The sequence below is a fragment of the Peromyscus eremicus genome, chromosome 18 (genome assembly GCF_949786415.1).
Source record: "Peromyscus eremicus chromosome 18, PerEre_H2_v1, whole genome shotgun sequence".
NCBI classification, from domain to species: Eukaryota; Metazoa; Chordata; class Mammalia; order Rodentia; family Cricetidae; genus Peromyscus; species Peromyscus eremicus.
In genome coordinates, this window is record NC_081434.1 from 37,800,641 (window position 1) to 37,827,856 (window position 27,216).

A 27,216-nucleotide genomic window follows, 5' to 3' on the forward strand; every position below is an offset into this window, starting at 1 on the left:
AATTAATTGGTTTTATGGCAGTTTCACGTTCTCAGCAAGACTGAGCAAATGTTGGTTAGAGTTTCTCACACTGGTAAACCTACATGGGAACTTCATCTGTTCAAGGCCATATTTATGTAAGACTCACTCTTGATGCTGCGCAGTCTATGTATTTTGATCAAACTATAATCTAAATACAACATGGTGGTAGAGTTTCACCATCCTCGTAACTCCTCCTGCTCTGCCAGTTTGTCTCTCTTTCCTCCCTTGACAGATACTCATCTGTTTACTGACTTCATCATTTTCATTTTTCCAAGATACCATTTAGTGCTAAAATCATATAACATTTGGACTTCTCCGATTAGTTCTTTTTATGTGGCTATAATCTGACGTGTCTGGAGGTACTAGAGGCTTTTATATTCATTTTCTTGCCCTGAAGGACATCCTGATTCCTTCCAGAGTTTAGCATTTGGGAGTCAAGCTGCTATAAATTCATTTCTGGGTTTTTGTGTATACATCTTTTCAACTAATTTGAGTAAAAACAGGGGGCATGGTTGTTAGGTCATGTGGTAAGAGTATGTTCAGTTTTGTGAGAACCTGCCAAAATGTCTTCGAAAATGACTGTAACACATTGTGTTCCCACCAGCAATGAATGACAGTTCATGGTGCTCCATATCTTGCCAGCAAAGATTCCCTTCTTTTTTTTTTATTTTTTATTTTGCAATACAATTCAGTTCTACATATCAGCCACAGATTCCCTTGTTCTCCCCCCTCCCGCCCCCCTCACCTTCCCCCCAGCCCACCCCCCATTCCAATCTCCTCCAGGGTAAAGCCTTCCCCACAGACTGAGATCAACCTGGTGGACTCAGTCCAGGTAGGTCCAGTCCCCTCCTCCCAGGCCGAGCCAAGGGACCCTGCATAGGCCCCAGGTTTCAAACAGCCGACTCATGCAATGAGCACAGGACCCGGTACCACTGCCTGGATGCCTCCCAAACAGATCAGGCCAATCAACTGTCTCACCCACTCAGAGGGCCTGATCCAGTTGGTGACCCCTCAGCCATTGGTTCATATTTCATGTGTTTCCGTTTGTTTGGCTATTTGTCTCTGTGCTTTATCCGACCTTGGTCTCAACAATTCTCGCTCATATAAACCCTCCTCATTCTCGCTAATTGGACTCCCAGAGATCCACCTGGGGCCTAGTCATGGATCTCTGCATCCAGATCCCTCAGTAGTTGGATGAGGTTTCTAGCACGACAAGTAGGGTGTTTGGCCATCCCATCACCCGAGTAGGTCAGTTCGGGCTGTATCTCGACCATTGCCAGCAGTCTGTTGTGGGGGTATCTTTGTGGATTTCTGTGGGCCTCTCTAGCACTTTGTTTCTTCCTATTCTCATGTGGTCTTCATTTACCATGGTCTCCTATTCCTTGTTCTCCCTCTCTGTTGTTGATCCAGCTGGGATCTCCCACTCACCCAAGCTCTCTTTCCCTCGACCCTCGCCCTTCACTACCCCCACTCATGTCCAGGCTGTTCATGTAGATCTCATTCCATTTCTCTGTCATTGGGCGATCCCTGTGTCTTTCTTGGGGTCCTGTTTTCCAGGTAGACTGCCTGGTGATGTGAGTAGCAGTCCAGTCATCCTTGTTCCACATCTAGTATCCTGTTATGAGTGAGTACATACCATGTTTGTCTTTCTGAGTCTGGGATACCTCACTCAGGATGATTTTTTCTAGATCCATCCATTTGTCTGCAAACCTCATGATGTCATTGTTTTTCTCTGCTGAGTAGTATTCCATTGTGTATATGTACCACATTTTGTTTATCCATTCTTCAGTTGAAGGGCATCTAGGTTGTTTCCATGTTCTGGCTATTACAAACAATGCTGATATGAACATAGCTGAACAAGTGCTCTTGTGGTGTGGTTGAGCATTCCTTGGGTATATGCCCAAGAGTGGTATAGCTGGATCTTGGGGGAGATGGATTCCCAATTTTCTAAGAAATCGCCATATTGATTTCCAAAGTGGTTGTACAAGCTTGCATTCCCACCAGCAGTGGAGGAGAGTTCCCCTAGCTCCACATCCTCTCCAGCATAAGGTGTCTTCAGTGTTTTTGATTTTAGCCATTCTGACAGGCGTAAGGTGGTATCTCAGAGTTGTTTTGATTTGAATTTCCCTGATGATTAGGGATGTTGAGCAATTCCTTAAATGTCTTTCAGCCATTTGAGTTTCCTCTGTTGAGAATTCTCTGTTTAGTTCTATAGCCCATTTCTTAATTGGACTGTTGGGCATTTTGATGTCTAATTTCTTGAGTTCCTTATATGTCCTGGATATCAGTCCTCTGTCAGATGTGGGATTGGTGAGTATCTTTTCCCATTCTGTAGGCTGTCGCTTTGCTTTGTTGACCATATCCTTTGCCCTACAAAAGCTTCTCAGTTTCAAGAGGTCCCATTGATTGATTGTTTCTCTCAGTGTCTGTGCTACTGGTGTTCTATTTAGAAAGTGGTCTCCTATGCCAATGCGTTCAAGACTACTTCCTACTTTCTCTTCTAGCAGGTTCAGAGTAGCTGGATTTATGTTGAGGTCCTTGATCCACTTGGACTTAAGTTTTGTGCACGGTGATAGATATGGATCTATTTGCAGCCTTCTACATGTTGATATCCAGTTTTGCCAGCACTATTTGTTGAAGATGCTTTCTTTTTTCCATTGTGCACTTTTGGCTTCTTTGTCAAAAATTATTTGTTCATAGGTGTGCGGATTAATGTCAGGGACTTCAATTCGATTCCATTGGTCCACATGTCGGTTTTTATGCCAGTACCAAGCTGTTTTTATTACTGTAGCTCTATAGTACAGTTTGAAGTCAGGGATCGTGATGCCTCCAGAGGTTGTGTTATTGTACAGGATTCTTTTGGCTATCCTGGGTTTTTTGTTTTTCCATATGAAGTTGAGTATTATTCTTTCCAGGTCTGTGAAGAATTGTGTTGGAATTTTGATGGGGATTGCATTGAATCTGTAGATTGCTTTTGGTAAGATTGCCATATTTACTATGTTAGTTCTGCCTATCCATGAGCATGGGAGATCTTTCCATTTTCTGACATCTTCTTCAATTTCTTTTTTCAGAGACTTAAAGTTCTTGTCATATAGGTCCTTCACTTGCTTGGTTAGTGTTACCCCAAGGTATTTTATGTCATTTGTGGCTATAGTAAAGGGTGATGTATCTCTGATTTCCTTCTCCGCTTTTTTGTCCATTGTATATAGGAGGGCTACTGATTTTTTTGAGTTGATCTTGTATCCTGCTATGTTGCTGAAGGTGTTTATAAGTTGTATCAGTTCCTTGGTGGAATCTTTGGGGTTGCTCAAGTATACTATCATGTCATCTGCAAATAGGGAAAGCTTGACTTCTTCCTTTCCAATTTGTATCCCCTTAATCTCCTTATGTTGTCTTATTGCTCTGGCTAGAACTTCAAGTACTATATTGAATAAGTATGGGGAGAGCGGACAGCCTTGCCTCGTTCCTGATTTTAATGGAATTGCTTTGAGTTTCTCTCCATTTAATTTGATGTTGGCTGTTGGCTTGCTGTAAATTGCCTTTATTATGTTTAGGTATGTTCCCTGTATTCCTGATCGCTCCAAGACCTTTATCATGAAGGGGTGTTGGATTTTGTCAAATGCCTTTTCAGCATCTAGTGAGATGATCATGTGGTTTTTTTCTTTGAGTTTGTTTTTATGGTGTATCACATTGACAGACTTTCGTATGTTGAACCATCCTTGCATCCCTGGAATGAATCCTACTTGATCATGGTGGATAATTGTTTTGATGGGTTCTTGGAGTCTGTTTGCCAGTATTTTATTGAGTATTTTTGCATCAATGTTCATGAGGGAGATCGGTCTGTAGTTCTCTTTCTTTGTTGTATCCTTGTTTGGTTTGGGAATCAGGGTAATTGTAGCCTCATAGAAGGAGTTTGGTAATGTTCCTTCTGTTTCTATTGTATGGAACAATTTAGAGAGTATTGGTATTAACTCTTCTTTGAAGATCTGGTAGAATTCTGCACTGAAACCATCTGGTCCTGGGCTTTTTTTGGTTGGGAGACTTTTATTGACTGTTTCTATTTCGTTAGGGGTTATTGGACTATTTAAATAGTTTATCTGGTCTTGATTTAATTTAGGTATGTGGTACCTATCCAGAAAATTATCCATTTCTTTTAGGTTTTCCAGTTTTGTGGAATAGAGGTTTTTGAAGTATGACCTGATGATTCTCTGGATTTCCTCAATGTCTGTTGTTATGTCCCCCTTTTCATTTCTGATTTTGTTGATTTGGATGCTCTCTCTCTGTCTTTTGGTTAGTTTGGATAAGGGCTTGTCTATCTTGTTGATTTTCTCAAAGAACCAACTCTTTGTTTCATTAATTTTTTGTATTGTTCTCTTTGTTTCTATTTTATTGATTTCAGCTCTCACTTTGATAATTTCCTGGCATCTATTTTTCCTGGGAGACTTTGCTTCTTCCTGTTCTAGAACTTTCAGGTGTGCTGTTAAGTCACTAGTGTGAGATTTCTCCAGCTTATTTATGTGGGCGTTTAGTGCTATGAATTTTCCTCTTAGTACTGCTTTCATAGTGTCCCATAGGTTTGGATATGTGGTGTCTTCATTTTCGTTGATCTCTAGGAAGTCTTCAATTTCTTTCTTTATTTCTTCCTTGACCCATTGGTGATTCAGTTGGGTATTGTTCAGTTTCCATGAGATTGTAGGTTTTCTGTAGTTTTTGTTGTTGTTGAAATCCAACTTTAGACCATGGTGGTCTGATAGAACACAGGAGGTTATTCCAATTGTTTTGTATCTGTTGAGATTTGTTTTGTGACCAAGTATGTGGTCGATTTTAGAGAAGGTTCCATGGGGTGCTGAGAAGAAGGTATATTCTTTTTTGTTAGGATGGAATGTTCTGTAGATGTCGATTAAGTCCATTTGAGTCATGACATCAATTAAGTCCTTTATTTCTCTGTTAAGTTTCAATTTGGGGGATCTGTCCAGTGGTGAAAGTGGGGTGTTGAGGTCTCCCACTATTAATGTGTGGGGTTTTATATGTGATTTAAGCTTTAATAATGTTTCTTTGACATATGTGGGTGCCCTTGTGTTTGGGGCATAAATGTTCAGAATTGAGACTTCATCTTGGTGGATCTTTCCTGTGATGAGTATGTAATGCCCTTCTTGATCTCTTTTGATTGATTTTAGTTTGAAGTCTATTTTGCTGGATATCAGGATGGCTACACCTGCTTGTTTCTTAAGACCGTTTGATTGGAAAGTCTTTTCCCAGCCTTTTATTTTTAGGTAGTGTCTATCTTTGAATTTGAGATGTGTTTCTTGTATGCAGCAGAAAGATGGGTCCTGCTTTCGTATCCATTCTGTAAGCCTATGTCTTTTTATAGGTGAATTAAGTCCATTGATATTGAGGGATATTAATGTCCAGTGATTGTTCATTCCTGTTATTTTTGGTGGTGATGCGTGTGTACTTTTCTTCGTTGGGGTTTACTGCTGTGGCTTTATCTATTGCCTGTGTTTTCGAGGGTGTATCTGACTTCCTTAGGTTGGAATTTTCCTTCTAGTGCTTTCTGTAGGGCTGGGTTTGTGGATAAATATTGTTTAAATCTGGCTTTGTCATGGAATGTCTTGTTCACTCCATCTATGATGATTGAAAGTTTTGCTGGGTATATTAGTCTAGGCTGACATCCATGGTCTCTTAGTGTCTGCATTACATCTGTCCAGGACCTTCTGGCTTTCAAAGTCTCCATTGAGAAATCGGGTGTTATTCTTATAGGTTTGCCTTTATATGTCACTTGGCCTTTTTCCTTTGCTGCTCTTAATATTCTTTCTTTATTCTGTACGTTTAATTGTTTAATTATTATGTGGCGAGGGGACTTTTTTTGGGGGTCTAGTCTGTTTGGTGTTCTATAGGCTTCCTGTATCTTCATAGGCATTTCCTTCTTTAAGTTGGGAAAGTTTTCTTCTATGATCTTGTTGAATATACTTTCTGTGCCCTTGAGTTGGTATTCTTCTCCTTCTTCTACCCCTATTATTCGTAGGTTTGGTCTTTTCATGGTGTCCCAAATTTCTTGGACATTTTGGTTCATGACTTTGTTGACTTTAGTGTTTTCTTTGACTGATGAATCTATTTCTTCTATTGTATCTTCAACGCTAGAGATTCTCTCTTCCATCTCTTGCATTCTGTTGATTATACTTGCATCTGAAGTTCCCAATCGTTTTCTCAGATTTTCTATTCCCTCTGTTTGTGTCTTCTTCATTTTTTCTATTTCCCTTTTCAGGTCTTGGACTGTTTCCTTCATTTGTTTCATTGATTTTTCTTGATTTTCTTTCAGTATTTTATTGTTCTCTTCCAGGACTTTTTTGATTTCTTCTAATTTGTTTGCCCTTTCTTCTAGTTGTTTACAGCGTTCTTCACATTTTTTTGTCTTTTCCTCTACACGAGCCTCTAGCTTCTTCATGATGACATTCATAAGGCTATTTTCTTCTGCTTCTTCCAATTTCTGATGTTCAGGTCTAGGTGTTGGAGGAGGGCTAGGGCCTGGTGATGGTGTATTGCTATTCATTTTGTTGTATGTGTTTCTGCCTTGACGTCTGCCCATCACCTTGTGGTTCGTTCTTGGCCTTATCCGCACACTTGGTTCAGACAGAGCTGACAGATTCAGGAAGTCTCTCTCTCTTGTCCAGATGGGAGCTCTCTTGTCCAAATTGATTCCCTTCTTTTTAATGGCTAAATAATATTCCAATATCTATCTATCTATGTGTACATATATAATTTGATATTACTATTGAATGTATAATTAAATATATATTGAATATACTGAAATATTTTTATCCACTTTTTTAAAACTTTTTATTGATTCTTTGTAGATTTCACATCATGCATCCTGATCCCACTCATCTCCCCATCCCCTCGCTTCTGCCCTCTGCCCTTGCAAACTGCCCCAAAAACAAAACTTAAAAGTAAAACTAAAATATCAAAAACAACCAACAACAATAAATAAATAAATAAAATATAGCCATATGGAGGCTATAGTGTGGCCCAGTGAGTTACATAATATACCCCTTAGTTCATACATCTTTATTTGTTGGAGGCCTCTGGCTTCTGCTGCACTGCCAATACTGTGCCCTCAAGTGAGATTCCTCTTGGATATCCTGTTGTTGCCTTGTGTCATGGAGAACCTGTAGCTTTAGGTCTGCAGGTCCGGCCCCTTCACATGCTCCAGCAGTTCTTAGATAGGTGGATGCTTGGGTGGGCTACTTTGTAGTCCTGGTTCTGGGTCTGGGTGGTAGCTAGGTTGGTCAGCCTGCCAGCTTTCCCTCATCATCACTACCCAGGCAAGCTCTCCAGCACTGCCCTGGCTAGCTCATCCAGTGCAGCAGCCAGCAAGGAGAGGGGCCAGATCTCCTGCTCTCACACCCTCGGGTTCAGTTCACCTGCACTCACACCACCAGGGCCAGCTCTACTATGCTGCTTAGGCGAGGTGCAGGGCCTGCTCTCCGGATTCCTGCACTTAGTGAGGGGCAGGGGCATCTCTTCTGTTCTCATGCCCCTGAGGTGGCTCTCCTGCCTGTCACAGGTGGCAAGTGGGGAGGGCATATTTCCTTTACCATTGCCACTCCATGCATATGAGGGAGGGGCAGGAGCAGCTCTCCTGCTCTCATGCCAAAAGCCTGGCTCACGTGAGCCCTACCATCAGGGTTTGCTCTAGTTTGCTGCCCAGGTAAAGGTGCTATGCCACTTTTCCATGTGCTGCAGCTGGTGAGGGCCAGGGCCAGCTCTCCCACTCCCATGATCTAGGGGCCAACCCTCTTGCCTGTCACAGGTGGCAAGGGGTGAGGTTTATCTACAATTTTCAATCTGTTCTGCTGATGGACATTTGGGTTGAGTCCATATCTTGGCTAATGTGAGAAATGACACAGTAGACATGGGACCGCAGCTCTTGCTTTTTCATACTGTTTGGTTTTTAGACTGTATATGGCATTAATTTTAAAAGTTCCAAATAACTCTTTATATATATATAAAATCATGCATGTTTATTTTTATTTATTTTTGTTATTGTCTTGATTTGGGTAGACATGTAGGGCTAGTATCTTAGTTAGGGTTTCTTTTGCTGTTCAGAGACACCATGACATGGCAACTCTTATAAAGGAAAGCAATTAATTCAGGCTGGCTTATAGTTTTGGAGGTTTAGTCCAGTATGTTCATGGTGGCAGGAAACATGGCTGCATGCAGGCAGACATGGTGCTGGAGAAGGAGCCGAGAGTTCTACATCTTGGATCTGCAGGCAACAGGAAGTGAACACACTGAGCATAGGAGACCTCAAAGCCCATCTCCACAGTGACACATTTCCTCCAACAAGGCCATACCTACTCCAATAAAGCTATACCTCCTAGTAGTGCCACTTCCTCTGGGGACCATTTCCTTTCAAATCACCACATTCTACTCCCTGGCCCCCATAGGCTTGTACAAATATCATGTAACAATGCATTCAATCTAACTTTAAAATCCCCGTTGTTTCATATAACAGTCTCAAAATTATTTAAAAATCTAAAGTTCAAAGTCTCTTCTGAGATTCGTGCAATCTCTTAACTCTAATCCTCTGTGAAGTCAAAATAAAAAAGCAGATCACATACTTCCAACATATAATGACACAGGATATATATTACCATTCCAAAACATAGGGAAGTGGACATAGTGAGGAAATATTGGGCCAAAGCAAGACCAAAAACCAGCTGGGCAAACTCCAAACTCTGTATCTCCATGTCTGATGTCAAAACACTCTTCAGATCTCCAACTCCTTTCAGCTTTGTTGACTGCAACACACTCTTTCTCTTGGGCTGGTTCCACTCTCTTTCTCTTTTAGTAGCTTTCCTTGGCAAGTGTCACACAGCTCTGGCATCTCCAACATCTTTAGGTCTCCAAAGCAATCCAGGCTTCACCTTCACAGCTTCATGCAATGGCCTCTCTAGGCCTCTATTCAGGGTACCCTTGACATGTGCCTGGCCTCAGCAACTTTCCTTAGTCAAAGAGGAAGATTCCAAAACCCCTGTCTTCTATCCTTGACTGTAAATCCAGAACAACCTGGCTGAAGCTGCCAAGTTCTGCTGCTTGCTGGGGCTGGATGTGGCTCCCTCATTCAATTACATTGTCACCAGCTTTCTGTTTTCCATGTTTTTTTCACTGCCTAAGCTTTACTATCCTGAAACTGGATCTGTAGACCAGGCTGGCCTCAAAATCAGATATCTGCTAGCCTCTGCCTTCTAAGTGCTGGAATTAAAGGCGTGCATCACCACACTCAGCTCTAAGCTTTCCTTTAATTCCTTTTCACAAGTTGGAAACTTAGCTGGGTGGGATCATGCCATGAGATTACCACTCCCTTTATTCAATTTCTTAATTCATTTGTCTCCTTGAACACAGGACTTAGCGCCATTCCACTTCCTGGTGCTCCCTTTCTTCTCAAATTGCACATTTTGTATTTTTACTTGCTTGACTTGCTCCTTTTCATTATAAATATTCACAAAAGTGACCACTAAAAACCATATGACAGAGTCAATACTAGGCTGTTTTGAGATTTCCTCTGCCAATGCAATTAATCCAAAGCTTTTTGCTTTAGCCTCAGGTAGATTCTTCAGACAAGGGCAAAAAGCAGCCACATTCTTCACCAAAATATCACAAGAATGATCTCTAGGCAACATATTAACATTCTCCTCCTCTGAAACCTCTTGAGCCAGGCCCCCACAGTTTAAATTACCCTTAGCACCACTGCCTCCAATGCTCCTATTAGTATGTCCCATTAAACAGCACTTAAAACATTCCACTGCTTTCCTAACTCAAACCCCCAAAGTCCAAATCCCTCCAAACAAAAAAGCATGGTCAGGCCTATCACAACAATACCCCAGTCCCTAGTATCAACTTATATCTTAGGGTTTCTATTGCAATGAAGAGACACTATGACTATAGCAACTCTTATAAAGGAAAGCATTTAATTAGGGCTGGCTTACAGTCTCAGAAGTCTAGTCCATTATCTTCATGGCAGGCAGACATGGTACTGGAGAAGGAGCTCAGAGTTCTGCATCTTGATCCTTAGGCAACAGGAAGTGAACTACATATCACACCAAGCATAGCTTGAGCACAGGAGATGTCAAAGCCCACCCCCACTTCCTTCAACAAGACCACACCTATGCTAACAAAGCCACACCTCCTAATAGTGCCACTTTAGGTCCCCTATGGGGACCACTTTCTTTCAAACCACTACAGCTAGAGAGAAGAGCTGAGTTGTTAAAAGTTTCTTTATTTACCACTTCCTCTGGTTCCTTCTTTCTATAAAGTTTCAGCTACCCCTTTTGGGATAATACAGACCACTCTTCCTTAAAAAACAGCCAAACCAGGTATGGAATTTGAGAGGACTTGTATAATTTAGTTACTTTGTTCTATACTTGAGATGCCTTCCTTCTGTTCCTGTCTAGAGGAGTCTACATTTAAGTCAGCCATCTTTATGTCTCTGTGATGAAGATACTTAAGAGAGAGGAGGATTTCTCTGACTGACCCTCTCAGAGGGATTTCAATCCATCATGGTGGGGAAAGAAGTTGGAACAGCTCCACACATGGCAGCAGGAGTGTGGAGTGGCAGCTTATTCACTTGGTGTTAGACAGGAATCAGAGAGTACAGGCCAGCAGCAAGGCCAGAACCTTGCAAGAGCTAACTCCTGCCATCCATGCCTCACCGACTACAGGCTCCACAACCTTTAAAATAGTACCAGAAGCTGAGAACCAAGCATTCAAGACACAAGCCAGTGTGTGATATCCCATATTCAAGCCATAACAACATGAATGTTGACTGTGAATCACACATTGTGATAAGCAGTAAGTAAGACACAGTCTGAGCTGAGTTCAGAGGACAGAGAGATAGACAATCCTACAGATAGATGAACTTTAATATTGCTGTATATGTACCATGTGGAAACAGAGTGCAAGAAGGTGTGTGTGTGTGTGTGTGTGTGTGTGTGTGTGTGTGTGTGTGTGTGTGTTGAGGGTAGTGTGGGCTGACTGGCAGAGTAGGAGGTGGAGCAATGAGATTTTCTTTCAGAAATACCATGAATGTGCTGATTCTAGAATGTGTAAGATTGGGGTTCTGGTGAACACATGGTGGTAAGGAGAGTGCTTATTTTTAAATCCACCACTCATGAGTAAGCTATCAGCATGGAAATTCTTTTGTTTTTCCCTGTGTGTGCTATTTAGGGGACCATGCTCAGTCGGTTTCTGCTGTACATCACCCACCCCTCACCTCAGTAGTTGACACCCAGAAAATGTTATCTTTTATTTCTTAGGGGAAGCTTAGTTTTACAGCCTGTGGTGAAGCCAAGTATATTGTGCGTTTCTCATTATATGACCCATGACTGCCTAATAAATGTGTTTTTCATTGTAATAACAGAAACATAGGAGGCCAAGGCCACACCACAGAGGCACATTTCGTATCTCAGCTTTTATCATGCCCTTAACCATCTTTCTAGACAAGGCAAGTCATGATGGCCAAATTCCATATCAAGGAGGACTCTATACTTTTCTTCTCAACTAAGAAGAGCTGCTAAGTGACTACAAAACAGAGTAAAGGCAGGAGCTGGGAACAATAATCTACTCTGCCACCAAATTTTCCTGAAATGAAGTCCTTCTGGTAGAATTCTGAAGCAGAGGACAATAAAGGAGCTTTGCATTTATCCCTACCATCAGGAGGAAGGTACAAAAAGGCTACAGATAGTTTAAAGGTAGATTTGAAAGAGAGAACACCAGTAATCCATCTGCGATGCTTTATTTGAATTCCAGGGATGCTAGTTCAACATTCACCAAGGCTTTCATTCTATAACTTCCTCCCGCTGACATCAAGGCAAATGTTAAATCTGACTATATTTTATATCCAGCCCTTAGAATTTTTCTCTCTTTTCAATGTGTGTGAATGCCACGTTCATGTATCATCAGACATACAACTGTCCACAAAATCATAAATCACTACATCCTAGAAAGAAGTTCTTCCTGGTTTTGATATGTTAGTACTGCAAGATCTGTGTGCTATTCCCGATGCCAATCTGTCAAAAAAAAAAAAATCCTGGCATATATTGAGAAATGTACACACACACACACACACACACACACACACACACACACACACACCAGAAGGAGGCCTGCCTGAGAACCTTGTGTGATAGAGGATGACATGGCTAGAGCAAATTCTCCCATCTAGGAAACACCCATTTTCAGGTCTCTAGAGGAACCCAGATGGTTTAGGCCTCAGACCCTCCCTAGAAGGTACCCATTCTAGTTAACACCCAATTTCAATGGTGCTCAAAAAAACCTCCTTGTAACATGTTTGTCTTAGGTCCACCGGAGGTCACCTTGTGGAGGGGCACTGATTTGTACCCTCCATGGGAAAATGCCAAAGTTAAAGCCTCACAAGCTGTTCTTTTCTAAGTACACGCCTCTGTATTTGACCTTTTCCTCCCTAACATCACAGGGTGTCTCGGCCTATTTTATAAACCTTGTGTAAAGTATTCTTTGAGCCAAATAAGAGAAGTTATTAGAAAAGTCCCAGAAAGTTGGAAAAAGTTAACCCAGACCCAAGAGTAAACAAAAACATTTTCACCTCAATTTTGTTTGGGGAAAGTGCTAGATTTAGTACTCTCCACTTTCTAGTTAGGGAGAAAACTAAAAATAAACAGCCCTATTTTTCAGATTGTTATCTTTTAAAATTAGGAATAAATAAATGCTGTGTTTTGCTCCTGGGCGGTGACATTGAAAACAGAGTGTTTCTGTGTTTTGAACTGTAATTTACCCGGGAAAGGACAAGGAGGGTGATGTAGCACATAGTTGCTAGTACTGCAAGTTGTAAAACACTTGAGAGAGCCACAGCTCTTCTGAATCATGGGAGTGATGTTTAGATGAAAGCAGATCGCTGCCCCAGACCCCCTCTCACCCTCAGCTCAGCCAGGAACAACGCCCCTTGGAGATGGGCCAGGAGAAGGGATCACCTAAGACTTTGATTTTATTGATGGGAAAAAAATCCTTACAGTTTAGTGTTTTTAACACAGAATTCTAGCAGACTTTCAAAGAAGAGCTAATACCAGTACTCTTCAAATTATTCCACAAAATAGAAACAGAAAGAAAAATCACAAGATCATCTCACACTAGATGCTAAAAAGGCCTTTGACAAAATCTAACACTCCTTCATGAATAAAAGTCTTGGGGAGATCAGGGATACAAGGGACATACCTAAACATAATAAAGGCAATTTACAGCAAGTCTGTAACCAACATCAAATTAAGTGGAGAGAAACTCAAAGTGATTCCACTAAAATCAGGAACAAGACAATGCCATCCACTCTCCATATCTATTCACTATAGTAATTGAAGTTCTAGCTAGAGCAATAAGACAACTGAAGGAGATCAAGGGGATACAAATTAGAAAGAAAGAAGTTAAAGTATCACTATTTGTAGATGATAAGATAGTATACATAAGCAACCTTCAAAATTCAACCAGGGAGCTCCCACAGCTGGTAAACACCTTTAGCGATGTGGCTGGAACAAGATTAACAACAACAAAACCAGCAGCCCTCCTATATATATGGATCAAGGAGGAGAGGGAAGCTTGAAGCTTAGGAGCCAGAGCAAAGCTGGAGGAATATATGTCCAGATCCAAAATCTTGGATTTATAATTGTTCTTTGGAAAGAGTATTTGTATATGAGATTATGTTATAGGTTTTTGGAGCAGAGATTAACAAATTATGCAGATATCCCCTAAGCATTATCACAAATGTCTTCTAAGAGATAAGCTGGACAACCATAGAAGGTTGTGTGACCACAGAGATGAGAGGTTAGTGACACATGACCACAGGGCCAAGATCACCATAACACCAGCAGACTGAGAAGCTGAAGGAGGCAGGGAACCTGTTCCCCTCCAAAGCTTCCAGAGCAAATAAGACCCTGCCAACACCTTGATTTCAGACTTAGCAGCTTGTAGAGCTGTGAGACAATAAGCACCTATTGTTCTAGCTCACTGGTGTTGTGGTGACTGGCTACAGCATTTTAGGAACTGAGTACTCCTACCTTTAGGACCAGAAAAGGAACAAGAGTTTAAAAGTAAGAGGTAGCAAAGAGCTTAATGTCACAGAAACCAAAGCAAGAACTTCAAAACAGACCAGAGGCAATGGTGTTAGAGGCTAGGACTGAGAAACCCAACTAAGATTAGGTAGAAGCCATAGGTAAGACAAAAGGTAATGGTGGCAGCTACCTGAAACTGAGAACCTACTGTGTGTGTCTGACACTGCTACAGCACGTTGTAAGCATTGGCTTAATCTCATAGCAACCTTATGTTCAACCCCACTTTTTGGCGGAAAAAAAAATAAGCTTTAAAAACAGACAAAACAAAGCTATCAAATCACTTGCTCTAGGTAAGTATGGCTATGATTTGAGCCCCCAAATTCTGATTCCAGCACCCGTATCTTTACTCCTGCTGTACTTACCCCCTCTTCAGCCCTAAAGATGTGCATTTCTAGAAGTTCTGGCTTTGGGGCCTTTATCAAGGTAAATGATAGCTCTCAGATAGAAGAAGTGTTTTTCTAAATGCAGTTTCTTGTTGAAAGGAAGGAGAGAGAATAGAAAACTTACCTCATCTGGACCTCATCTTGCTGTCTGATAGGAAAAAGGTTTCTGTTGAAGCTGAGGGAGATGGCCAAGTTGTAGGTCACAGGAGTGTAGGAAAGTGTCGTGGTATAAATGTGAAACAGGGAGTGCTTAATTAGAAATTAGCCATTTTATTGGCTAGCTTTTGCTTGTGTGTCATCTGTGTCCAAGGTGTGATTGCATCAAGTAGAAGGCAACATATGGAGGAGAAAAGGCTGGAAGAGGGAACCGTCATCTCTCATCTGTTGTATGGGAAGTAGTTTGCTCAGAGCCGAGGAAAGAATGAAACAAGTGAAGAGCATGCTTCTTGCCAGTGGAGATTTGATCTTCTTGGAGAAATGAGCTCTTGGTGGTCCAGAAGATGAACCAGAGTTTAAGGATGTTGCATGATAAAGGGCCTGTTGAAATATTAAAGACTAGAGTGCTAACTAGAGTGAACAGAGGAATTGAAAAGCTTCAGAGAGAAGGGACGGGACCAGCTGGTTCTCACCATGAAGGTGTTTGAATGACAGTCAAGAAACAGAAGGGCATTTGAGCGTGATGGTGGCATGAATCAGGGGAAGACAACCAGGAGAGGATTCTAGAAGACAGTGGTTCAAAGGAAGGTCGGAATTTTATGCTTTCCTATCTCTACACAAATAGACCTCAAGTTCTTAGGACCACTGCATGCTGAAAACAGTCATTCTTTGTATTGGTATTCAGTCTGTCCTTTTACATGGCATAGTTGAGAAGAGCAGAATCTCTCTGTGTGACCTTGGACAAGTAACTTCTTGAGCCTCAGGTTTCCTATCTGTAAAATACAGATCTGTATCTCTCTCTCTCTCTCTCTCTCTCTCTCTCTCTCTCTCTCTCTCTGTGTGTGTGTGTGTGTGTGTGTGTTACATTTGTGGTGAAGCATTAATGGGATAGAAATCAATGTATAGAGCAGTAGTTCTCAACCTTCCTATGCTGTGACCCTTTAATACAGTTCCTCAGGTTGTAATGACCCCCACCCACAAAATTATTTTATTGCTACTTCATTACTGTAATTTTGCTACTGTTAGGGGAACCACTGGTCTGGAAGAATGCCTGATATTTTGTTAGCCAGTGTCATCATTTTCTAAAGTAATTAAGAACAAATTAGATGATGTAACTTATTGGATGATGATTCATTTCTAAAGATATGACTTCGCAATCTTTTACACTTTTCAACATTTTCAAATGTTTGCAGCACATTTGTTCTTCTTGTATTAGATGTTTATTTACATCTCTCTCTCTCATGTCAATGGACTTGGCCCTTGTAGAAGGAGAGATTTAATGTGCCAAGCCCTCGTTTGGCACTCTGAGGACTCCTGATTTGTAGGAGGATTAGGATGTGTTTGTTTCAGCATTGGGGATTCTTCCAACATTCCACTGTGACATATTTCCCTTCCTCATAGCTGTGCTCTGTTGAAACTACTCATAGGTCATTTATTTTTAACATTCTCCCCATGATCTACATTATTACATTTTTGAAGCACAAGATTTAACAGTTTCAAGTACCTATGCCACTACATATCCACAGTGAAATTTTTATTCTCATTTATGTCACTTTATACTTCCTTGAGGGGTGTTATATAACACTGAGGAGTGCCATGCTGAGCCACAATCCTGTTCCCTTTACCCAACACTCACCCATAAAAAAGTACAATAAGTAGAAAGTGGCCTAGCTAATATTTTCAGCCTGAACCTCCATGTGCTATCTAATGTTGACTGAAAAATTTCTCCCCCATCCCTTTGCTCTGTCATCTATAAGTTTGTATGGACTCTGCTAGAGTCTTCTGGGTCTGGAGACATCCAGGCTGTACTCTGAAAATGTGAAACTTAGAATGATATGATGGAGGAAAGTGGATGGAAAGAAAGATAGGTTGAGACCAGTATGCCAGTTATGGCCCCAGAAAGGGACATCTTCTATTCTCACATGTCCATATACTTTGGCATCTCGTCAGGGTATTGACTGACAGAGGAAACCTACCAGAATGTTCCCAAGGGGCTAGCTAGCTAGTCCTAACTTGGGTGAAACTTCAAAGACCAATACTCAGACTCACAGTATCATGGGTTTGGAAACCAGATCTTGGGGACAGACTCATACTAAGCAATCCATAGGGAGGTAAATGTATAGAACCCCAGGACAGAAGTTTGTTAGCTTTCCCTGAATTCCCTACCTACCATTGGATGGGAAGAAATGTAGAGGTTGCCCTCATCCTATAGTGGAAGACAAGCCCTAATCCTTAGACTGTTCAGCAGACACTGCCAGGATGAGGAACTTAATGGCATAGGAACACACAACTGTGCCATGGGCCTATTGGCTGTTCTGTCATCAAGAACTTTCTCTTATCAACTATTTGGCTCCCTTGAAATGTGGTTGGTACTGGAAAGACAGGATAAATATTTGCTTCTTTTACTTTGACAGGTTCCTGAATAATAACTTGGTAGTTTAGCCACCTCCAATGGTAACCAATGCGTGTTTTTAAAAACTAATTTGGACCTGGAGTTCTTGATTTTCCAGGCTGTTCCAATCACCAGTTCTGGCTTCTCTGTTAGTCCCATGAAGATATTCAGCGTCAGCTCCTAGATCCCAAAGTGCCATAAAATGCTGTGGATGATTGATTGATAAATAAAACGCTGATTGGCCAGTAGCCAGACAGGAGTTCTAGGCGGGACAAAGAGAGAGGAGAAGTCTGGGAAATGGAAGGCTGGGCAGAGGAGAAGCCAGCCTGCTGTCCAGGGAGCAACATGTAAAGGCAGCAGGTAAAGCCATGGAACATGTGGCAACATATAGTTTAACAGAAATGGGCTGAGTTTAAGTGTAAGAGCTAGAAGTGGTAGGCCTGAGCTAATGGCTGAGCAGTTTAATTAATATGAGCTTCTGAATGATTGTTTTATAAGCAGTTGTGGGGTCCGTGGGGCTGGGTAGGACTGGAGAAAACTTCAGCTACAATAAAATATGAAACTATGCACAGATGTTCCCAGGAGTTTAGAAGACAGTTAAGTTTAATATATGACGTGGTAATTCCCATTTGTAGGATTCCTTTAATGATAACTGAGGATGTCCTCATTTGAATGAAGCACTGTCTAGTAGATAATGTAAAAAAAAAAAATCACAATTCTAATGTGACTCACAAACCTTAGGAATAGTTGCTGATTATCTCTGGAGTTCATGCCAGGACATAAATTTGTGTTTTAGCCATTCCTGAACTGACCTCTTCGGTTAATGGTGCTATTTCTCATTGCAGGTTTAAGTTTATCTATTCATGGGGCTGAAAAGCGCTTGCAAATCCATCAACGGCGAAGTGTGGCAAGCCGCCCAGGGTCACGGCGTCGCCTGCCTGTGGTCAGGCATTCCTCACTCCCTCCAGGCAGAAGGTCAATAAAAATGGAGGCCAGCTCTTCTGGAATCGCTAATGGAAAAAACAAAGTTTTCCACGCAGGTAATGAATGGGCAAGTTCAACAGGGACCCACTCCATCAGCAACACCATTCACCTACATTGTGCTGTTAGTACCCTGTGCTACGCCTCCAGTTGGCTTATGTTTTGAAAAGAAGTCTTATTTTTCCTCATCTCCAATCCATGGCGAATGTCCCTAGGACCAATAAGCAGAGAGAGAGACAGACAGACAGACAGAGAGAGAGACAGACAGAGAGAGACAGAGAGAGACAGAAAGAAAGAGACAGAGACAGAGAGAGACAGACAGAGCGACAGAGACAGAGACAGAGAGACAGAGAGATAGAGACAGAGAGAGAGACAGACAAAAAGAGAGGGGGGAGAAAGAGAGAGGGAAAGGTGACAGAGGATCTTAAGGACACATTCCACCTATACTGGCCAAATCTAAGTGAAAACCAGAATGATAAACTCTCACTCAGTTCAGACAGCCTTGAACAATTGAACAGATTTAGCCATTTTCCTCATAATCTGCTCTAAGAGAACGCAGGGAAACTTTGTTTTCGAATGTCCACTCTGAATGGGAGTGAGTTGTCTGGATTGGCTTGCTTGCATCACCCTGAGTGAGACATCATATTAAATTTCAAGGTTTCTATGAAGCATTTGTGATCTAAATGTGTTAAGACAATTCTACATTAAAACCTGTGATTTCAACTAAAAGGTTGTATGTACTTGTTTGGAAAGAGTCTCATTTAAGTAGTCATTCATGTGTTAATTCAACAGATATGTATTGAGTTCTTGCTGTAAGCTAGACATTGTTCTGGAAATACCACTGAACAAGACAATGTTCCAGGTCAGTTGCAAGATGATTCAGAAGTCATTTAGAATAGGGTTTTTTTTTTTTTACATACCAAATTCCGGTTCTTCTCTGTACTGTCCTATAGATGGTGGCCAGCTGTGGAAGCCAAGCCTCCAGCTGTTGCTCAGTCACATCCTCCTCTCCCTCTGAACTGGTGGCTTTGTTTCCTAACCTCTCCAAGAAAACCACAGGCTGCTGAACATGAATGACTAGGAGCCCCTTCTTCCATCATCCTTTTTGTCCTATTTTCCAAGGACAAGATCTTCCCACTGTCTTTGACAAGCCTGTGCCTGTGTCCTTTTGGCTTGGCCACCTCTCCTCTCTGGAGAAGCAATCAGAAGAACGTGCTTCCTCTTCTTCCTCTCTTTATCCCTCATATACTGCTGGCTGTTCCCTTGAGTGTATGCCAAGACTCATGCTCTGCCATTTCTAATCATCTCCACTTGACACTGTCTCCTTTATGTCTTTTCCTTCTTCCAAGCTAAAGGTTGCAAAGAAATGACACCTTTGTTGTTCTTCTTTCACAATTTCTAGCCATTCTTTAGCTAATCCAATCCAGTTTCTAGCCCCCCTCCACCTTTCTTTGTGACTGTTCATTGTGATCAACTTTCCATTACCACAGTGTGGTAGATGCCTGCTCCACTCATCTGATGCTCTGGACTGTGCTGGACCATGCACAGTCCCCAGACGCAAATCTCTAGGCTTCCATGGCAACCCAAGTCCTCTTAGCTTTTCCTTCCCCTTGCCTGCTGTTCCAATGCATCCTGTATATTAAGTCCAGAAAGAGCACCTGAGTTTCTGATTGTGGGGTTCACCTTTCCTGACCTTCTCATGAGAATGATGAGAGCAGCTCCAACAGAGACAAAAGTGGATTTTTGTTATGTTGTCAAGTGGGTCAAAAGATTTTTTCCAATAGACCAGATGTGCAGTAAGAGAGAACCTAGAACTAATGAGGACTCCGAAGGTATGGGCTAGAGAAAATAGGCGTAGTATCAACTGAAATGGGGCAGGCTTCAGACATCCTCTGCTGGAGGAGAAAAATGGAATGGTGTTGGGGTTTTGATTATAGGTGAGACAGCATTAGAACTAGTGAGGTCTTTTGGATGGTAAAAGAAATATCTCTGGAGTTTAAGGTCTCTGGGAATGAGATTTAAAATTGACATTTGCTAGAGTGAATGTTGAATTTAAAGACAACAGATAGAGAAGACCAAGAAAGAAATTCAGCTGGTCATTCAAATCATCAAGCTTCACATTCTTGGTTTTTTGTTTGTTTCTTTTTTTAATTATTTAAAACAATTTTAAATTGAAATATGTTTTGATAATATTCTTCCCTTCCCCCAAGTCCTTCTAGGTACTCTCCCCCTCCCTACCCACCCAATTTTAAGTTCTTTCTCTAAAGACAAACAAAAATCCAACACAGCAACAAAATCTCCCTAAACCAGGAAAAGAAAATAAAACCATACCCCAAAAAATAAAAGAAAACACTAAACTGTAACCAAATGAAAGCATACACACACAATAAAAAAAATGGAGTCCCTTTTCTTTTGGTAAACTACTTCTAAACATGAGACCTGCCCTGGAATGACTAATATACCCATTGTTACTCCATTGGAAAAAAAAAACTGATTTTCCCTCTCCCGGCAGCTATAAATCATAGTTGAGTTGACAACCCTTATCATAGTGGCTAGGTTTTCAATGATTAATTCATTTTCTAAAAATATAACAAAATAAAATATAAACCAAAAACTATCACATCAAAGTTGGACCAGACAAAGCACCAGAAAGAAAAGTGCCCAAGAAAAGGCACAGAAACCAGAGACCTACTCATTTGCACACTCAGGAATCCCATTGAAAATACTAAAGTACAAACCATAATGAAAATGCAGAGGACCTGGTGCTGACCTGTGCAGGCCCAGCACATGCTGCCTCAGTCTCTGTCAGTTATTATGAGCTTTTCTCGTGATGATTTAGAGTGCCTTGTTCTCCTGGTGTCCTTCATTCCTCTTGGCTCTTACACTCTTTCTGCTTCCCCTTCTACAGGGTTCCCTGAGCTCTGAGGGGAGGGATTTGATGGCAACATCCCACTTAGGGCTGAGTGTTCCAAGGTCTATCACTCTTTGCATAATGTCTGGCTGTGTGTCTCTGCATCCATTCCCATCTGCTGCAGGAGGAAGCTTCGCTATTGATTCCTGAACAAGATATTGTAAGTAGAGCAGAATATCATCAGGAGTCATTTTATCACTATATTTTTCTTTCTTTCTTTTCTTTTTAGACCAATATTATTTGGTTTTACCGTAAGTCCCTGGGCTATCTTGGTCACCCAAGTAGTGTTGGGTATGGATTCCATCTTGTGGAGTAGGTCTTGGTCAAAGCAGATATCAGTGGGTGGACTCCCACAAGCTTTGTACCACCAATGCTCTAGCATATCTTGCTGGTAGTACTTCATTGTGAATAAAGGGTGTGTGGCTGGCTTGATATTTACATTTCTCTCTTGATATATCATACAGAGTCTTTTCCTGTACACGGACACTGGAATGTAGGAGTGAAGGCTCTGTGTGGGCACTAGTTTGATGTGTCCATGTCCAATGAGCTGTGTGGGAGATGTCTTCAGCAATGGGGACTTGCTGTCAGTTTGCAGAGAATAAGCTATAGTCTTGGCAACAGCCTGGGTTACTTGGGGATTCTCATGGGGCCCCTTTGGCCAACAACTCAAGTAGATGTAACTCAGTTCTGGTACTGGAAGCTTCCTTTGGTGACAACAGATGTCCAGTCTGGGGTCTGTCTCCCCCATTCTTTGGTGATTTCATTTAGATAGCCTCCGTATATATGTATGTATTTTAGGAAGCTTTAACTGTATTGGAGTTCCATACTGCCTTCAAATGCCCCTTAGTTTTAGCTATCTCTCCCTGTGTTCCTTCCCTTCTCCCCTTTACCCTACCCCTCCACACTTCAACCTCCCATTCCACACTCTTGGTTTTAACAAAATATGGGTCAAAACTATTATATGTGTGTGGGGGGGGAACTTGTCCTAAATATGTGTATTTCATTCTTGTCATCATTCTCTAAACAATACACTGTAACAACTATCCACATAACATTCACATTGTATTATGTATTAAAAATAATGTAAAAATGATTTAAAGCACACCGGACAGTGCATGAGTTCTGTGTAAGCACTACACTCTTTCATATAACTGAACTGAGCATAGTTCTTGAAGCCAATCTGCTGTGGATACTGAGGGGTGACGTAGGTGGAAAGGGGGACGGGTTCAGCAGCAAAGAACTGAGCACTGTGAATCAGCAGTTAGGGCTATAAGCCACTAATGAAGGCCAGGAAAGAACAGATGACAGTCATAGAGAGAAATAATTTGAAATGAATTATCAAGAAGAGGAGAATGATTATCTAGGTGAAAAGCTGAAAGTCAAGTAACATGAGGTCTGAGAATCGGCCACCGATTTCCACAGACGTCTGCGAGGAGTTTGATAAGGAGCAGTTTTAGTGGAGCGGTGGTGGTGAAACCCTGTCTGAAGTGGGTGTAAAAGAGAACGAGAGGATACAGATTAGAAGTCCTAGAAGGAAAGAAGCTGAAGAACCAGGGAAACAATTGCAGAAGTGAGGCAGGAGAGTTTCTTTCCCCAGTTCCACATCCAGAGCAGATGATGGTCAGAAGAGGGAGAAGTTTCAGTGGTAGAGATGAGGGCTCTGTATGGTAGAGTCAAGGGTGGTGTCTGTGATGACAGGTAACACGGAGGAAGGGGACTATTTGGATTTTTAGCCGGTGTAATGAAGTTCCTTTCCCACGGTGTCAGGCTCATCTTTGCTGTAAAGAAGAAGATCATAACTAAGAATGTTAATGGAGCTGAGGAAGAGAAAGATTAACAGTCCACACAGGGGGAATTTGCTTACCATCCCACAGTACTGGGCAGTGAGACTCACAGCCACGAAATGAAGGACTAACTATCATGACTGTATTCTCTTTAACCTTATTGAAGTATGTGAGTGTGTAGATAGAGTCAGATGAGAGTCCTCTGACCAGGATTATGATGTTGCTAAGGCAGTAGGAAAAGAAACTAAAGACATTGACAAGACATAGAAAGGATATAATGAGTACAATGATCTAAACTTGATAAAGTGGGAGAGTAAAAATATCCAGGGAATAACAATGGTGAACAGTTAGTAGGACCAGAGTTCCCAGAGGGGACAGGCAAGTGTAACAAAGATGATATGGAATATTAAACAAGGATCCTCTGAGAAGGGAATACATGGTGGTAATATTATAGAGTAGGGTATTGTTACTGGTAACAGCAAGCAGGATCTATACCAGGGCACAAAGAAAAGAAACTGTAATAAATTGGAGGACAAGATCATTGAAGAATTCACAAGGACCATCAGGAGTCAGAGGCAGCCTGATCTTTGAGTCTGAGGCCAATGTGGTCTACAGACTGACCTCCATAACAGCCAAGACTACACAGAGAAACCCTGTCTCAGAGAGAGAGGGGGGAGGGAGGGAGGGACAGAGAGAGAGAGAGAGAGAGAGAGAGAGAGAGAGAGAGAGAGAGAGAGAGAGAGAGAGAGAGAGAGAGAGAGAGAATGAGAATATAACTCACAAGGATCTCCTGTGGTGGTGCATGCTGGTAGGATTTGCTGAAGGAGGTGGAGGCAGGAGGATCACAAGTTCGAGGCCAGCCTGGGGGAGTGTGGAAAAGACTATACACATAGTTGGCTTCCTGTATTCAGAGGCCCTGTTCTGCATCTGTAAATTTAACCAATGGTGAATCAAAAATGTTTGGAAAAAACTATGTCTGTACTGAGCAGGTCTTCCAGTGGTCGACCACATAAGCAGTGTAGCATGTCAACTGCATATTGTTTATGGTGTGTTAGGTATTATGAATAATCTTAAGATAATTTAAAGCATACAGGGAGATATTGTTAGGCTAGATGTAGACACAACGCATTCGGTGTAAGGAACTGAGTAGCTGCACAGTTGGGTATCATCAGAAAGCCTAGAGCCAGACTTCCGTGAACTCAGAGGACTGAGTTTACATCAAAGTGGTCGGAAACTGAGACATTTCAGAGCGTGTGAAAAGCCAGGTTAATGTGCTAAAGAAGTGACTAAATACGACCCGGAAATAGCAGCTAGAAGTAAGATGAAAGAAGAAGGTGACAGGATATAACATAAGATTAAAGGATCGGGGACCTGGGGAGAAGAGAAGGGAAGTAGAACGAAGGTGTCTTTGAGACTCAAGAACGACACCTGCTCTCTGTCCTTATCTGCTGTGGGACAAGAATGCTCCCATGTCAGAGCTTGTGGATTGATCTCATCAACTTTTCATTACTTCGCATTTATCAAGCTTCCAGAGGGAAGCTGTGGCCTGGAGGAATATCTGGGTTTCAGTTAGAGCCAGATGGACGGAACCCTGTAAAAAGAGATTGATTGATTGATGACTGATTGATGATTGATTAATGGATAATCAACAGAATTCTGCAGAACCCAGTAGAAGGATTTGGACACTGTGTTATTAACTGCAATGGGTTTATCTAGCTTCCTACATCCCCCTGGAGTCCTGCTTTGAAGAGGGTCATTGGCAGTCCTCCTTTTCAAATTTCTCATGACTATCTAGAAGGAAGTGTTGACTTAGAAACTAGTTTTCAGGTCCTATGTAGTTCAGTCTTTCCAGACTTAACCTCCTTTGATATACCTCCTCTCAACTTCATTCTGCTTTAACCGTTTTTTAATAAAGTACCTCAGTTGGGCTTTTATTGTGCCATTTTTTTTTTATTCCTGTGTCAGTTTGGAAGGCTTTTTACCCCGATCTTACACTTCCTTACACTTTCTTACTTTTAAGGCATTTACATCTCTCTTCCTCCAAGAAACCTTTTATGGTCTAACTGATCGGAATGGAGGTGCATTTTCCCCAGCTCGTAGAAGTCAGAAGCCCTATTATAGACCCATTCGTTTTAGGATTTATGATTCTGCTGCTAGGGACAGCACTCGATTCCTTTTTATATCTGCTGTTCCTCCCAACCCTAGGCATTATTTTAGAGTGTGTTTTAAATAAACGATTATTTGTTGTTTGTTAAATTGTATCTACCTGCCAGACATAGGTTTTTATTCAGAAGTCATACATACTAAATATGATTTTACTTTCATATGATCTTTCAGCTGTTTAAAAACTCATCTCTCAAGCTATTTTCCTATTAAACTATTTCCTAGTTTCCACATGGTTTATTTAAAGATTGACATTCATGTTCTTTACCATCCCCTCCACCCTGACTTTAGAAACAATCATTTCATTATTACCTTTTTAGGAAGTACAGTGCCTAAAGCTGGATACAGTCTCCTCCTCTAACCCAAGCTGAGTATCATCAGCCATTTTTCCCTTTAGCTAATAATCTGTGTTGACATTAACATAATAACAATTAAAGAGATTTTATTAAGATATTTCTTAAAAGTGTAACATAAACCAGGTGTAATTTAGCAAATCTTAAGTTGCTGTCTTCACTTTTAAAAACACATCACTATATTTATACAACTTTCAGTGGTAGGTTCTTAAAGCCTGTGTATAGGGACTCTTGAAGCTATGAATAAAGTCAATCCTTTAGCACCAAATGCTCTGAAAAAAAATTTCTATTAAACAAATTATTCCAAGAAACCCATTAAAAAATACATATTTAAAGCTTGAGTTGTTTTGGCCAGGTGGCATGTGACTTTAGTTGGTCGTCTTTATTTTTAGTGTACCGACACCAATGCATCATAGCTCCTTTTGGGAGATTAGAGAAGAGCCCTCACACTGCGGTTCTTATGTCTGGTGAGTCATCGATCATAGAAGCACATGGACATTTTAGTCATCTTGAGACCTATTAAGTCATCTAGCTGCCCTTTACACAGTTAGTGATTCCAGTTCCCAAAGTGAGCTCTGAAAGCCCACTCAGACTGGTCATTCAGTATGAAGAGAAGGGCAGAAGATTCCTCCAGACCTTTTATGCTCCAACCTGAACACTTTGTTTGCTTATCCTACCTTTGAGGTTACAAAGATTTCAGAGTGCCTACTGTGTCCTGGCAAGTATTTGTTGGGAAGACACCTTGCTCAGAGTTAAGGTGGAGCAGAACTATATAAAACATGGGTCTTTGCAATTCACAGTCATGTGCAAGGGATGACTTTCCAGGGCTCTTTGTTAATGACAAGAAGAACTAGTTATTAACTACTGTGGTCCTGCTGCAGCCTGGTTCGGGTCCTGAGAGAGGGAAGGGGTGTCAGCAAGAGGAAATGAATTGTCAGACCACCAGATGAGTTTCACACAAGTGGCCGGCCCTGAATAGCTTGAACTGTTTATAATTCAAAATAAACATGTTTTTCCATCATACCAACAAACTTGTATTTTTCCACCCTCCAACATTAACCTCCAGCAAAATAAATGTCAGATAAGTTTTTTCCCAACTTTTACATCAAAACATTTTTAAACCAAAAACAACACTTACCATTTTGCTAGCTTGGCCAAATATGGAAAAGCTAAAAGGTGATCAACATAGGCACACGTTTTCAAGAACAACAATCCCATTAAAACATATTTACAGACAGATATAGGGGTGATCTGCCTCTGATCCTGTCAGCACTGAATCAGGACAGCTCCCAGGGTCTGGAGTGGCAGCTGGCATCCCCAGACAAGAAACCTCAGAAGCATCAGTTCCCACAGAATTTTAGGGGAAAATATTTGAGAAAAATATGGGGTTTCTGGGAATGATCACATCTGTCCCATGTGTCACTGACAAAGTGACACTAAAAACCGCCAAGAGAATCATCATTTTTATGAGAGAAAAGAGAGTGTGCAGGCCACATGGTCCCAGCAGTATTTGGTGCTGTCCTGAAGTCCACTGGTCCTTGCCGTGTGAGACTGTCCCTGTGAGCTTTGCCTCATCTGGAGAACTGTTGGATGATCACTCATATACTGGTCTGAAACTAGGCTGCATAGCTCCCAACAATTAACCAAGCTAGTGAATTTAAATTTGAAAGACATATATGGAAAACTAGAGAATCAGCCTTGAAAAAGGAATCAAGACGTGAACTATTGGACTGTCTTGAGTGGGTGAAGTCTTACCATTTCCCCCTTGTGTGATTTTAATTTGAGATTTTGTAAAGAAAGTCTAACTGTCCATGCACCTTCCCCTTTGTTGGGTAGAGAGTGATAGATGGAAGGACACCTCTTCCTTCAACTTTCTTTATGGGTGGGCAAGTGTACTGGGTAGTTATATGTCAACTTGATACAAGCTAAAGTCATTT

General features: G+C 41.4%; 1 protein-coding gene across 1 annotated transcript in view; it reads left to right on the top strand.

Annotated features, from left to right (window-relative positions):
• Ano4 (anoctamin 4) overlaps positions 1 to 27,216 on the top strand; it is a 235,532-nt gene that overhangs the window by 27,088 nt on the left and 181,228 nt on the right. Inside the window, exon 2 of the mRNA XM_059245810.1 lies at positions 17,933 to 18,127. Coding sequence (XP_059101793.1) covers positions 17,933 to 18,127 — 195 coding nt within the window. The remainder of the gene's footprint in view (positions 1 to 17,932; positions 18,128 to 27,216) is intronic.